At 39.8% G+C, this 14058-nt stretch overlaps 1 protein-coding gene across 9 annotated transcripts in view; it reads right to left on the bottom strand.

Moving 5' to 3' along the window:
• Positions 1-14058, bottom strand: part of ELF1 (E74 like ETS transcription factor 1) — an 85922-nt gene that overhangs the window by 17114 nt on the left and 54750 nt on the right. For all 9 annotated transcript variants that reach the window (XM_014890709.2, XM_088159714.1, XM_088159715.1 and 6 more), the window contains exons 3-5: positions 11130-11304; positions 2850-2957; positions 2087-2251 (exon numbers count right to left, since the gene is read on the bottom strand). In XM_014890709.2, coding sequence (XP_014746195.1) covers positions 2087-2251; positions 2850-2957; positions 11130-11304 — 448 coding nt within the window. The remainder of the gene's footprint in view (positions 1-2086; positions 2252-2849; positions 2958-11129; positions 11305-14058) is intronic.

Here is a 14058-nt window from a genome sequence, read left to right as displayed (position 1 = left end):
CCAGATATCCTCCACAGCAAAGACAGAACTGAAGGTATTAATATAGCAAATTTCCAAGTTTCTTTGTCTGACATCCCTTTGTTTTTCCTGTCTTTCTCATCCATAGCTGATCAGTTCAGTGCTCAGACATTCGCGAGTACAAACATCATGCTGAACATGGATTTGGAGTTGAGCAGATGGGATGGATACAGCTCTCGTGCTGCAGCAATAAGGCCAAAAGGAAAGGAAGTGAAACCACCACATTGCTTCTGGTGAACATTGTCTTGGAGGAGCTCTACAAGGCAGCGCTATTCTGGCCGAGTTAGCTGGCAACGCTCTGCACTGTGAATCCCTCTCACTTTAGCTAATGGCGCTTATATGCTAGAAGTCTATAAAAGAAGTCTATAAAAACCCTCTAAAATCATGAGTGATATGGACAGGGCAAAATGATCACCATCTTTTGCCATGCCTCAAAACTGACCAAAGGAAGGGAAACAGAGTGTACTTAAAAAAAAAATACCCTACAAACAAAACCCCAAAAGAATCCCACCCACACACTGCACATTATCCTAAAGTGCACTACAAACTTAATAACATTTTGCAGCAACTCTTTGTACAACTATGCCTTAGAAATCCCAAGACATTTTGAACTAAATACTTCTGCATCACTCAGACCATACCATCTACTTTATGAAGCCTCAAGTTCACTGAAAACTAGTACTTAATGAAACACTAAGCTGATGCATCTTTTCCAGCATTTTTTTTTCTCTAAAATAAACACAGATTTTCTGTGAAGCAACTGGTTTTCTAACCTACAGCTAGGGAGGAGGAAGGAGTGGGAGTAAGCAGAAGCACAACACGAAAGAGTATGAAAGCATCAAACCAAAGAGGTTAAATGTCTGGCAGACAGCAGCTCCTTGTTTTGACCTACACAGCAGTCAACATTAAAAAAGAAGAAGGGAAGAGAACAAACAAAATCCCCCCCCAATTTAAAATCCTCTTACAGTTGGTTATCTCACAGTAGTGCACACAGCCACAGTAGCTTCCCCAGCAGCACTTTCAGGGCAGCTGCTGGTAAAGCTCTCCTCCACAGCAGTTTCAGTTCAGCTTTCTTAGGGGAATCAGAGACTTCCTGACCCACACCCATCCCTATGAGACCTTGTCACACACACAGGGCTCAGGAGGCTTCCTCAAGATCTTCACAGGCCAATATGGTCTCTCCCACACATAACAATTCCCAACATTTGGAATTAACAGCAAAAGTAGCAGCAAAAATGCACTCCTATTCCACAGGAGTATGGCTGGGTAGCAGAAGCCGTATTCTGGAAGGATATTAAACAGGGGAACCTGTTAAAGTACTCATGCTCTAGAGTGAACCCTAGGATTAGTTCCAGAAACATAATCTCCCTTTGCTTATTTTTCTTTTTCTATTAATTAGTTGCAAGAGCACTTTAAATCTATAGGTACTGCATGACTCTCTTTTCCTGCAGACACCAGCTTCAGAGCCTCTAATGAAGTCTATGCTGAAGCAGGGCAGGAAAACAGGAGCAGAATATCTGGCTAACACCACTTCATTACTCTGGCACAGCACTGAATGCAGTGGAACATCACCACACTATGTAAATGTAATCTGCTACAAATGGGATTAACGCTTACTATAGCATGCAGCTATTAATAATAATTTACAATTCAATAATATTTAAGAAAAGCTAAAAATCCCTCCCCATTCTCATCCCATATGCTGAACTGATCAAGTATCTTCAGTTGAAGCAATGAAAGAGCTAATGAAAGTACTTTCAGATTCACAGCAGCAAAAGCTCTATGGCTTGTATTGCAATTCTGCTCTGAAGAAGAAACTATAAATAGGAACAAGTGGAGATTCCAGTATGATAAGCTATCGTTCCTACCTCTGCAACACATCATTAGTCTAAGCACCTGTACATGTGCTCATACTATGCAGGAAGAAAATGTTTTCCCTGCATTTCTGGCTGAGCTCACCCAGTTATTTTGGCCTGACACCCAGAATGGTTCCAGACACCCACAAGGAAGCAACCATGCCACCCACCACCTTCCTGCTCCACACTGCTGTTCTCCAGTAGGATCTTACCTTTCTTCTTCTTTGGTTGTTCAAATTCTGGAGTCTCTGGTGATTCAGCATAAGAGTCTGGAGCTTGGTGAACTTCCACCACCTCAGGGATCCCATCAAGTGTGACTGACACGTGTGTGATAGGAGGCACCATTTCTTCCTCTTCAGTTGCACCAAACATAGTTGCTTAAGGGGAAGGGACAAAAGGAGTATTTTCACACAGCCATGAGGATTTTAAAAAGCTGGCTTTAGACCAAAAATTCAAACTATGACACTTAAGTCTTTCAAGTGAGAGAAGTTTATAGTTCAATATAATAGTTTATAATTCAATATATGTGCCAACAACATTTTACACAGCCAGAAGCACTATTAAAATAGAAAAATTTAATGACAGAACCCACCCCACGAAAAGCACAATAATCTGTTGATCATACATTCATATTTAAGGCAATCTGTAAATGTAAGTGTATATATTTTTATCCTGACAACATAAACAACAAAAACAAAATCCTGCAATCTAATCCATCCAACTTCATTCACACTTTCCCTCTGTAATTTTTGACTTTTTCCTTTCCTGTTCAACTCTGGCATGGCAATGAAATCCTTCATTGCATACAACACTGGATTTCTGATACCCGAACTATGTACATAAAGGCTGGAAATTATCTAGAAATTATAAAAAAAAAAATCTTACCAATTCCATGCACCCATGCTGCACTGAATCCCTCCTCCTTTCACAAATAAACCTGGTAAATACAGATTGGAATTTAATAAAAAAACTTACTCATTCTTTTTTCATCCAACATAGGATCAGGGGAGTCCATATTAAGAAGTGCTTCAGCAGCCTCAATTGTTTCCATTGTTTCATCTCCATTATGACAAGTTGCTTCAACTAAAACCAAGGGAGAAAAAATATTCTTAAGAAGCTATAAACTAGACTTAAAGCTTAACATGATATTTATTCCTATTTAATTCCCAGGAAAAAAAAAAAAAAAGAAAAGAACAAGTGATAAAGATGGTCTTCCACTAGAAGTGTTGCAACAGATTAGCTGGGGAGAAAATGCACATTGTAATAATTTCATTTATTTAGTACAGTACATTTTTCAGATTGCATGTATAAAAAATTCCCAAACAAACTCTTTGTTTCTGCCTCGTCTTTCTAACCTTGCTCTTTGCTGATCAAGTACCTGCAGTAAAACACAACACCCATGAAACTAAGAAATATTACCACGAGCAATATTCCAGAGATTATTTAAAAACACACTGGTGTTTTTAAATGGTGTTCTTATGGTGCTCCAATGTCTTATCCCCAGAAAAACATGTGGATATGACACCCGAAGACATGATTTAATGGTGAATATGGGGGTGTGGTTGACAATAGGACTTGATGATCTGAGAAGTCTTTTCCAACCCTAACGATTCTGTGGTTCTATGAACAGAAGTGAATTCCATAAATAAGAGATGCCCATCAAAACTATTCAGTCATTTAGCCTGGAGCAGAGACAAGAAAATATTCCACAAGTTCTATTAGAGACTATTTGATGTAAAGGTGTAGCTGAATCCTAAACCACTTAAATTCATGGGAATTACATGTAAGACTAACAGTGCAGGCTCCAAGAACACACTGGAAAGCAAACATAAAACATGAAAAGTAATATAGAAGGTTGGCAAGCTTTTCAAAATTTTTGAATTCTAGACAATTCCTCATCAATCTCATGAGGGCAGTCATTAGATAAACCTAAAGCTCCTGAGCATTAAATATAACGCTTAAAGGTACATGTTAAGGTCATCTGGGGGTACACAATAAAAAAATTCAATAAAATATAATTTTGCAAAATAACATCTGTTCCAAGAAGATAATACTGGTTTAACTGGAAGAGTACTATACCAGATGATTTTTTCAAAATAACTGTAGCATGAAAAATAACATAGATGGCAGTTCCTAGTACTATAAACATTTAAAACTGTTTAACATATCCTTTTAGAAGTTACTGTTTGTTGAATGGAAATAATTGGACTGGGCTTCCTTATCCTTTGACATGAACTTGATATAACTTTGGGGAATTCACTGGCATCTATCAAAATGATAAAAAGGGCTACATTAGTATTCCCCTCTCTAGGACGCCAAGAAACCCCAGTTACTTTCACAGGCTTTACACCTCTCTCCCTGTTAAGCTTTGAGGAATTTTGGGCGGGGCAGTCACATTAAAAACCAAAACAAAACCAAAAAAACACAATGACTGACAGAGCAAGCAAATATCCGTGTTAAAACACAATGTAATGACCTTTGAATATTTTTGCGCACAAAAGCAAGACGTTTATGCCAGAATTTATATATTTTAACCTTAAAAATATCACAGCAACAACAAAGCAACCAGTTCAATTAGCACTATGCAATTACATAATTAAAAAACCAACCAAACAACCCCCCCTGGTTTCATACCAAATGTTTACAGCTTCAGCAATTGTACCATTACGAGAGGGCAAAGATGAATGCTGGCATCCAAGCATCAACCCCACCTCTTCTACAAGCTATAGAAGTCTCCTTATCTTCTGGATCTTTTCTTGAGCCCCTAGCATAAGAGGCTCAGGCTAATACAGAATAAAGTAGACAGGTGTTGGGAATGCCTGATCCACACAGCAAGTCACCCTGTTTCCTACAGGATCACCTCCGTCCTGTATCTGGCAAAGACATTCAGACAGTGAAGGATCTGCACCTTCTGGCTGACATCTCCAAACAGTCTTAAGAAATGAGAAGTACAGAGCTGAGAAGGAGGATAGCATGAAGAGAAAGTGAGTATGGACCAAGGTGCTGATGTTGGAAGCAAGGAGAGCAGCAAAACGCTGACAATTTTGTCAGGCAGCTTTGTTTGACAGGCTCAGGAGCTCAGACCCAGGGCATCTCAGCCCCACGTGGCACACAGGGAATACCTAGGGAATGCCTGGCCATCAAGAAGAGACAGAACATGCACATCCCACTCAGTCTGCGGCCATGTACACTCTTGGACTGGTGCTGGTGACTTGATGCTTCTGGTTCTAAGTTTTATCTGGATGAGAACGTCCCATATCGTCTACCAGCATTACCAGGGCCTCAAGAAGGACGTCACATCATACAAATATAAAAAAATGCACACAGCACCGTCAAAACAGCTGTTCTCAGTTCTGACATTGTTTGAATGGACAGGAAGGTTAGCCTGCCACAATCCAGCTCAAAGTCATGGAGCATGGCTGGCTTACCACATACAGTTTTAAAGCCAGCAATGGTATTCCCCAGGTTCTGCAGGCAGGGAGAAGAGAGCTGCTGCTGCCTGCTCTTTCCTCAGAGAGAGCTGCAGGAGAACCAAACCCACTTGCTGGCTTTCAGGTACTAAGGTGATGGAGCAGAGCCAGTTCTTCACTCTGTAAAATAGCAGGTGAGGAAGAGGCTACCAGTTTTACATTGCTGTTACACCATATGGCTAGATGCTTACCATCCCTATTCAAGACTAATTAAAGGAACTTATAATAGCCATATAAATAATGTAAACACAGAAACCAATATAATTTGCTGCTCACAACAAATATAAGCATGTTAAGGAAACTTCCCAGTGTGACCATTCAGGAGACTCCCTGGCAGTCACATTCCAAGACCAGAGTCTGCCCCTGCTGGGTCAAAGCCCCTTCGCAGCGGGCGGTTCCCGTGACCGAGTGTCCCCTTTGGCTCCCCACACACCCACCCCACAGTCAGACCAGGCTTCCTCACCACTCTGACCCCGGGTGTCCCACAGCAGAGTCTCAGATGTCTCATTCTATAAAGCCATTTATTCACAGCACAGTAACACAGAAACAGTCCGACCTGTGCCCCCAAGGAGGAGCCCAGTAAAGGAACCCCTGGGCTTTTATAGCCTTATGGTCCACCCATGGGCAAGTCTCTCTTCCTCTCTGTGTCAATCCACCCCCTGCCATCACCTGTCTTCTTCTCCTTCCTTATCCAAAAGACCAGCAGTTCCCAGCTTCTAGTCTCTCACTGTTCATTGCCTATCTGGCCCTTTGTTTTCCCAAAGTTTGGCAGTTCACAACCTCTTGTGTCTGGCTCCCACCCTGAGCTCAATCTGCATCTCACTCTGCAGTTTGCCAGCACAGCTACATGGACCAGATGTATTCCTCTACAAGCAGCAGCACTATCTTTTTATCTACAAACACAGGATGGCAAAACTAAAGTTTCTTAACCACTCCACTGCTCTTGCCAACACCCTTCAAGCATCTTCAGAGAAGACGACTTCACAAAGTGGTTAAAGACAAGTTAATATTTCCCTGCTGCTGAAAGAACCAAGGGTTGTGGTTTTGCTCCCATCTCTGCCCCTGGTTCATGATCCAAACTTCTATCACTTAACACATGCCAGGCTTCACGCTTTTTTGATCACATAGTGAGACAACTGAGATTTATAAAATGTCTGAAAGGGTTTTGGGTGTTTTGCTGGGTTAGCATGTTGAATTACAAGAACTCAAGAGCTAATACAAACAAGGTGTGGGACACCTCAGAAAAAGTGGAGGACCACCTTTTTGTCGTTTTAACAGCAAGATGCTCATTTGCATCCTTCAATATGAGACAGTGTTCAGAGACAACTAGCTCAGCTACCAAAGGCAAGCTAGTGTCTCTTATTTTAGCTTTTCTATAATGCTGCAGAATGGTATTCCAATCACTGACTGTTATGATACAGTCTCAGTTTTAAGAAGAACTAGAATTAAATGGCTTATTTGTTCCTCTCTGCCAAAGTCAGAGCTGAAAAAATGGGACAGCAGGGAGTGTAATTTCTGCAAAGTATCAGGTTTCAAATGTTATCTGAAATAGGCAGAAGCTTTTTTAAAAAAAGGGAAAAAGGAGGATGGGGAAGAAAAAATTGGAAGAAAAAAATGAAAAAGGGAAAAACAGGCAGGGAAGAAAAAATGGGGGGAAAAAAAAGGGAGAAGAAAAAGGGAGAGGGGAAACTACACCTAAAAATATCTTCAGTTATTCCCAGGGTACTCTACAAGTTTCTGTTTATCTGAGCAAGCCACAAACATAAGCCTCTGTATCTGCATGCCAATTTCTGCCCAGTTACTGCAAATCCAGATTCCCTATGAATCAGCATTAGCACAAGGCTTGCCCAAACACAGCATTCTGCTCTGAAATTATGCCTCATGTTGGAAGTTCCCCACCTCAGTTCGAAGTCCTGCTTTCCTTACTCCTGTCTAGTGCCTTTTTTGAAATTTTTGCACCACTTTGGGCAATTCGATCCCACTCCCATTCCTTCCCTGCTGGCTGGAATCTCTGGAGAGTGGGCAACAGGAGTACTTGTACAGGCCAAGATAAAGGCTGTGCTAGTCACAGCTGTCTTTAAATTCACTGCTGGTTTTCCTAGAGACAAAAACAGGGACTGCAGAACCTCAAAATAACTGTCAGAAGAAATCTAAAGTTGCTAAAAGAAGAAATAGAGCCATTAGACATGGAAAGATCCTCCTTTTTTTTCAGAATAGCTGGCTGTTAAATTTAAGCACTTACTTTTTAGTATTCACTCTTAGCTGATTGTTATCTGATACTGGAAAACTGAGTTTAAAAACACAGGTATTTCAGGAGACCTGCAAATCACCATTTTCTTTTTTAAATAAGGCTTTACAATTTGTAAAGAAAATTATCTCATTGAGGAGGTATATAAAGAAAATCCCTCTGGTTTTACCAGAGCTACAGGCAGCTGTGAATAATTTCTTTACAAAGTAACTGAAACCAAAACCTGTTTTTTTGCAACTGGCATCTCATCAACTCACAATCCTCACAGATTAACACTATGAAGTTCAGTTTCCACCTAACTACTCCTTTGGATTTCTTTGCAACATCAGAAATGACTACCAAAGAACCTGTGTTTGTGCAGGACTGCTAGAGCTTCACAAAATGTACCAGGCAAATGGTAACAAATTTTAAAATGTTGCAAAACTAACTGGACATTATTAAGAACCATTATCGATCTATGAAAATGCACACTTCCATGCTCCCTAGTCAGACCAGGGCACGGGACATCTAAATGCAAATTTTCTGTCCCTGGTCTCTCTTCCCTGTCCCCCCCAAACTGTCACAGTGCAGACACTTCCCTGACCCCATGAAAACAACGCCAGAATAGGTGAATCACGAAATGGCAGACTTTGATTAACTGTAGTTTTCAATAAATTAAACTCACATAAAATGACAAAGTTTTTAAAAAAATTACAACAAGAATTAAAAATACATGTTTTCAGGAATTACATAATCCAATTAGTTCCTCCTTCCTGTGCAGTTTATATCCATAACTAGGCACATTAGTAAGATATACAAAGTGTAGCAAATTGTACCATCTGACATTGTTGGCCTAGAGTTCTTCTGCACAAAACATTATCCCCTAAATTTTTCAGAGAAAAAAATATTTCAATATTCCCTTTAGAGACAAAACTTCATTCAAAGCCAAATATTCCAATTAATTTTGTTAATCACCCTTTAATACATGATGGTTAATCATTTAAAATCCTGTAAGACCGGCAACAAACTGACCATAAAATTGCCATCGCAGTTCTTACAGGGAAAAGTGCTTTTAAAGAGGAGGGTGATAAGACACTTCTGCCAATTCATTACAAAAAAACTACAGCATAAGCATTAACATAGGTAAAAAGCTAATTGCTGGCCATGTCTCAGCAGGGTTTCATGTGCAACAGATGCTGTTCTTACAATTTTTTGCAGGTTATAATTTATATGACAGGTAAGTAATCACCAACATGTGATAGTTGTGCTTTTGAAGGACTGAAGCTACATCCTATAGATGAAAAAACCTATCAGCATCCACTATTCTGCAAATAGATCCCTAAAAACTGATTGCTTCAGTTTGATGAGGCCTACTGCTAGTTTCTGTTTATCTAAGAGAAAAGAGAAGCCCAGTGGATGACAGTCATAAAATAGTACCGAAAAACTAGTGATTTTAAAAAATCTAAATCCTTCATATTAAGCAGTCATTGCTCAGTAATGTTTAGTCATAAATTTTTGTGTTTTCAGTTTTGTTTTGCTGTGAAATTCAGTCTTATAAATATTTTAATGTGGAATTAGTACAGTCTTTATGATGTCTGATCCTCTCTCAAAGGCATAATGCGGAAGTGACTGAAAAGACTGGTACTAACTTCAAAGAGCAAAACAACACATTTCACTGTTGAGAGCAAACAAAATCAAGAAGGAAACTTCAAAGAAGGGAGAAAAGAATAAAAGCAGCTGAAAAATAGAGTAGGTGGGAAAACTGAGCTATGATTAGCCCCATATCAGAGGCAGCCTACAGCAAGCTATACTTGAACTGGGATCTCTCCCACACAGTAGTCTTGCAGTTCAACTGGGCAGCTGTGACCACAGCCAATGCTTGTCCACAGTGTCACACCCCTGAGCCCCAAATTCTGCCCCACCAGAGTCAGGCTGGATAGCTTCCTGCCAGAGACCAGGGCTGAGCTACCAGTGCTGCCTGCCTTGTCTTGCTCAGGAGCTTTCCAACCACAGTGCTGGTCCTGCTTTCCCTTCTGAGGAAATCCACAGTATGCACAGCATGGACACTGTGAAACTAATTAAAGATAATTAGTTAACATCTCCTTCACAACTATCATCTCTGCAAAGTGGCAGCTCTCAATTTCTAAGAGCTTTGCCTTTAAAGAAGACCAGATTTCTTGAACTATAATGGATGATGGGAACAATACTGTACTTGTCTGCCTCCAAAGTATCCCAGAAATCCTTGGACACCATCAGTTACAAGGATTAAATATTTTCAATTTCTGGCAGCAATTTGCATACCCTTCTCAAGTAACCAGCAAAAAAAAAAAAAAAAAAAAAAAAAGAAGGTTAACAAGGGCAGTCACAAAACTGGAGTTTCACAATTACTCATGCATGTAAAAATTCACATACAATCTATTACAGTGAATATAGATTCACAAAAATGATCCACTATGAAATTCACACAGACGCATTAAGTGGTGCTTAAGTAACACACTGGGGAAATGCCAGTTGTAGTGTGAATAATTAATATGAACAGCAAATTGGCAAGAGGTCTCAATATGAAATACTGTTTAAGTATGGAAAGCCGTCTTGAATAATAACCTAACTTATTTGTATGGTCACAGTCCGTACACAGATAATTCAATACTATCACAAAAAAGGAGCCATATTCATCAGATAAGATCATTTACTGAGAACACTTCATGTGATTTTAGTCTAGAAACTGTTCCTCATGTCATGTTATGTTGAGTTCCTGTTTTGTTTTTGGTAGTAAAAGATTGTATCAGAGCATGTCTTTGGAAATCATGTCAAAAGCATAAATGAAACCAGCAAGCTGTCTCCATCCCTGGAGACAGTCCAGTTGTGGAGCCTAGCGGCTGCAAGAAAATTTCTCTCTGTAAAGTATCTATCCTGCCGTTGAGACTTTTTCTGCAAAAGCACTTCAAATACATGCGTTCAGTGAGGGGTTGTTCTTAAAATATGTGACAGATCTTTGAGCTTTCCTCTTGAGAATTGTTTGTTCTCTAGGGCTACCTTTTCTAACAGAATTTGCAAATACAATCTGTATTTTAGGCGTGAATTACTACTAGAGATTCAAAATTAATACTATACTGAGTATCCTTACACCAGTAAGTCACACTAGTATGTACATTTTAATTTATAACTGTATACCCTTGGGAAGTTAAAAGTAGTACATCTACTCAAGCTGCATATTCCTGCTTATTGGTATATATGTTTACTTAGGAACATACCACCTATTAAGTAAAAGCAAACAAAACCTATGAAGAACAAAGAAAAACCTTGTTGGTACACTCCAAGCAGGACACTGCCTTAATCACTGCTGGTGGATGAAACTCTTCACCATTATCAGCTGTGCAACTGGGATTGCAACCACCTGCTAACAATATTAATGCAATTTTCTCATACAAAATTAACAGCATTAAATACCACTATTCATTTTGTTCCCTGTTGTGTTTTTGTCATTAAACTTTCTTCCTCCATTAGTCACAGCCATCTTGGTGCAAAGACATGACACAGAGATGTTTTATTGCCAACCTGTGAGGGTGATATCATCATCTTCTATGATTTGCTCTTCTGCGACATCCAGAGAGTTCTCAGTGATCATGTCACTAGGTTCATCCACACAGGTTAAACCAGAGTAGTTATGTAGGAGTTCTGCACTAGGAACATGCTCCACGATGACAGCAGGGAAAATAGACGGATCACCAAGCTGGAGGGTGGAGAAAAAAATAAACAACAAAATATTAGTTAGATTGTCTCCAATCTAGCCACTTAATGACTAATACTTGCACAGACCTGTACTAAACCACCTGGATATTAATCCAGGAGGGAGTACTAAAGGACAAGATGATTTTTAGCACTTAAAAGCAAATAGCAGCAGTGTCCCACCAGGAACCAGAGGCGGAATATTGCTGTAGTATCTACTGTACTGACTGTACTTCAGTATATTACACCAGACTTGCACGACACAATTTTGCAGCATTAAAGCTGACAATACAGAGGAGTGGCATAGTATAGTAAGTGCAAAACTTTGCTGGCAATAATACTGGGTGACCAACTTGCTGCAAACACATTCACCTTTTGCTCTTCCCATCAGTCTGAGAGTGAAGGAGTCCTGGGGCTTTGAGGATTGGACAAAGCTCTCACAGGCACCAAATTTCCTATGAGACACTACTGGAAAAACCACTGTTTTAGGGGACACTTGCTACAGAAGGAAGGGGTGTAACAGGCTGATCTAAGTGCTGTAATACATTCCCTCTCTAATTCTTATGGCTTTAGTAATTTGTTATTACTCACACCACACACCTCTCGCTACTTTCTTTCCTAAGTCTTCTTTTGGACATCATCCTTTGGTCTTGATAGTCATTTTGCATAAGATACAGAAGAAAAGAGGCAGCTGAGAAACAGAAATCAAACTGACCAGCAATAATAACAAGATGCATACTCTCTGAAAAGGCAACCGCTCAACAGGAAGAGGTTTTCAGCAAATAACATCTACTACAGACACTGTATTTTTCAAAGTGAGTGCTCTAAAACGTCATTTGCAGGAAGAAAGTCATAGCAGATTGATAGCAGAACAGGTTCAAAGAAAGTCTAGTGCAACTCTAAGGTTCCCTGACTACAAAAATAAAATACATTATGAATGTGTCAAGCTTAAAAATGAGCAAAAAACCTAGAAAGTTGCTAAAACGTATTTCTGAGAAAACTAGTATGTGTACATTGGTATCACCCTCCACAGAAGAGCACAGATATCTATAGATCATAGAATCATAGAATGGCCTGGGTTGAAAAAAACCTTAAAATCATCTAGTTCCAATCCCCCTGCCATGAGCAGGGACACCTTCCACTACACAAGGTTGCTCAGAGTTCCACCCAGCCTAGCCTTAACCACTTCCATGGACGGGAATCTGCAACTTTTCTGAGAAATCTGTTCTAGTACCCTTCCACTCTCACAGTAAAGAACTTTTTCCCAATATCTGATCTAAACCTACAGTCTTTGAAGTCATTCCCACCTGTACTGTCACCCTATGCTCTTGTAAACAGTCTCAATCTTTCCTATAGGTTCCCTTCAGGTATTAGAAGGAAGATCAAGTAGGTTTTTTAACCACACAAGTTAAAAACTCAAGGGAAAAAAACAACTGTATGATTATGCAGTTGTTTAAGAATTACTCATCTCTCACTCTTGCCACTACACACACCGTCACGGATGGAAAATGGTATCAGAGCCATCTGCTCAACCCAGACAACAGCTATGGGAGTAAGCCTCCCCTAGGGAAGTCTGGACCTAAGTACTGAAAGTAGAAAGTGCAATTAGAAGTTTTAAAAGGCAGTAATTACCACTGTAAATTGCTCTGTGTTTTGTAAAACATGTCTCAGCAAAAACTGTGGTAAAGGGCAACCAGGAAAACCAGAAGAACTAAAAATCAAAAATAGTATTTTAATGAGCTTCTATCATGGACAGTCTCCTAAACAGAAAAACAAACAAACAACAAAAAAACCCACAACAACCCAAAACCAAAACAAACAAACAAACAAAAAAAAAGCCAACAAAACCAAAATTTAAAAAAAGACCCAACAAATAATGACCTAATCTATGAAATATGTTTCAAAAGACATCAATATGGTAGAAGATCAATAAATATGAACAAAGTGCAGACCAGTTAAGGCCCTCTTGTGCAATCTTATCACCAGATAACAGGTGTATATCAAGTCATGCAATGGGACAGCTGCTACCCCACACCTTTCTGAGCACCTCTAACCAACAGTGCATCGTGCTGGAGCTGAGAAACCAGAAATCATTGATGGCCATGAGGTCCCTACTGTTCCTCAGAGAAAGTAACGTACATATTTTGCATCCTATTTGTTTACTGAGCCTAATATCCTTGATCCTATTTGCTTCCAGGCAAGAATAAACAAATAGATTTGATTAAATAAAAGCCACATCAATAAAAAAAGATAAAGCACTGTTAAGAGAGAAGAAAAATTAAAAATTACGTGCATTTTAAAAAAGTTTTATTTTTAACAATACATTCCATAAGCTACAAGGTAGATGGTCTATTACAGCCTCATTCCTGAGATACAATTATGTTCATGATACATAACTTTTGGGATTTAAGTTACAGACGGCTATGGTGTAGGCGCTTGGACGTGAGTGAGGAACCCCAAGTTTCTTTCCCAGTCAACACACAGAAATGGTATTTTTATGGCACAATTTCCCTGCCCAGTTTTAGGCTCCTATGCCAAGGATACATAGGATGTCATGCCCTAAAAACACCTATTTCTCTGCATTGACTGTGCCATGGTGGAGGGCTTGGGGTGCTCGTTTCTGGTGTAGACATCTGTGTCCCACACACTCATCAGCAAGTGGCCAGCTTCCTCCTCCCCACCACGTCTGCGCAGCGAGGCGCGCTCCTCCTGCCCTGCTTCTGCCCTGGCACCTCCATAGCTGCAGTGTCTGCAGCCA

The sequence above is a fragment of the Sturnus vulgaris genome, chromosome 2 (assembly GCF_052056855.1).
Source record: "Sturnus vulgaris isolate bStuVul1 chromosome 2, bStuVul1.hap1, whole genome shotgun sequence".
Lineage (NCBI taxonomy): Eukaryota > Metazoa > Chordata > Aves > Passeriformes > Sturnidae > Sturnus > Sturnus vulgaris.
Note: the sequence above shows the minus strand (reverse complement) of the source record. Positions and strands in the feature narration are given on the sequence as shown.